Source organism: Calidris pugnax, unplaced genomic scaffold (genome assembly GCF_001431845.1).
Source record: "Calidris pugnax isolate Ruff unplaced genomic scaffold, ASM143184v1 scaffold893, whole genome shotgun sequence".
NCBI classification, from domain to species: domain Eukaryota; kingdom Metazoa; phylum Chordata; class Aves; order Charadriiformes; family Scolopacidae; genus Calidris; species Calidris pugnax.
The window spans coordinates 5,120-5,789 of record NW_015091539.1 but is presented as its reverse complement, the minus strand read 5'-3'; the positions used below and the strand labels follow the sequence as shown (position 1 = coordinate 5,789).

Sequence of the window (670 nt, the reverse complement as noted above, 5' to 3'; positions counted from 1 at the left end):
AAACGTCCCGAAACATCCCGAAACGTCCCCAAACGTCCCCAAACATCCCGAAACATCCCGAAACGTCCCGAAATGTCCTGAAATGTCCCCAAACATCCCGAAATGTCCCGAAATGTCCTGAAATGTCCCCAAACATCCCGAAATGTCCCGAAACGTCCTGAAACGTCCCGAAATGTCCCTAAACATCCCTAAACGTCCCGAAATGTCCCTAACTGTCCCCCAACTGTCCCCGCAGGCGGCCTTCACGTGCATCAAGCAGCTGTGGAACCGGCGGCCGCTGAAGGTGTACGGGGGGCGCATGGCGGAGTCCATGCTGGCCATCCTCTGCCACATCCTGCGCGGGGAGCCCCTCATCCGCGAGCGGCTGGGCCGAGAGAGGGAGGGACCCCGCGGCGAAGAGGAAGCCGGGGGAGACGAGGGGGGACCCCGCAGGGAACCCCAAGTCAACCAGCAGCAGCTGCAGCAGGTGGGGAGCTGGGGGGAGGGGGGACACACAACACACACACCACACCCCTAAAATTACTTCTGGGTCCTTCCTGCTCCTGGGCTGGTGACCTCCTTGGCCACTCTTGGCCCCATCTGGGACCCCCTGAGTCTTTAGGTGTCCCCCCCAGGACCCCCCGACCCTTTAGATGCCCCCAAAGCTTCTTCTGACCCCCCCTGACCCTTT

At 61.3% G+C, this 670-nt stretch overlaps 1 protein-coding gene across 1 annotated transcript in view; it reads left to right on the top strand.

The window, feature by feature from the left end:
• The window catches only part of LOC106899836 (E3 ubiquitin-protein ligase HUWE1-like), a gene marked incomplete at its 5' end in the record, with an annotated part of 31,965 nt that extends 31,301 nt beyond the window's left edge, over positions 1–664 (top strand). Inside the window, 2 exons of the mRNA XM_014961761.1 lie at positions 136–473; positions 615–664. Coding sequence (XP_014817247.1) covers positions 136–473; positions 615–664 — 388 coding nt within the window. The remainder of the gene's footprint in view (positions 1–135; positions 474–614) is intronic.
• Between the last annotated feature and the right edge of the window lie 6 nt (positions 665–670).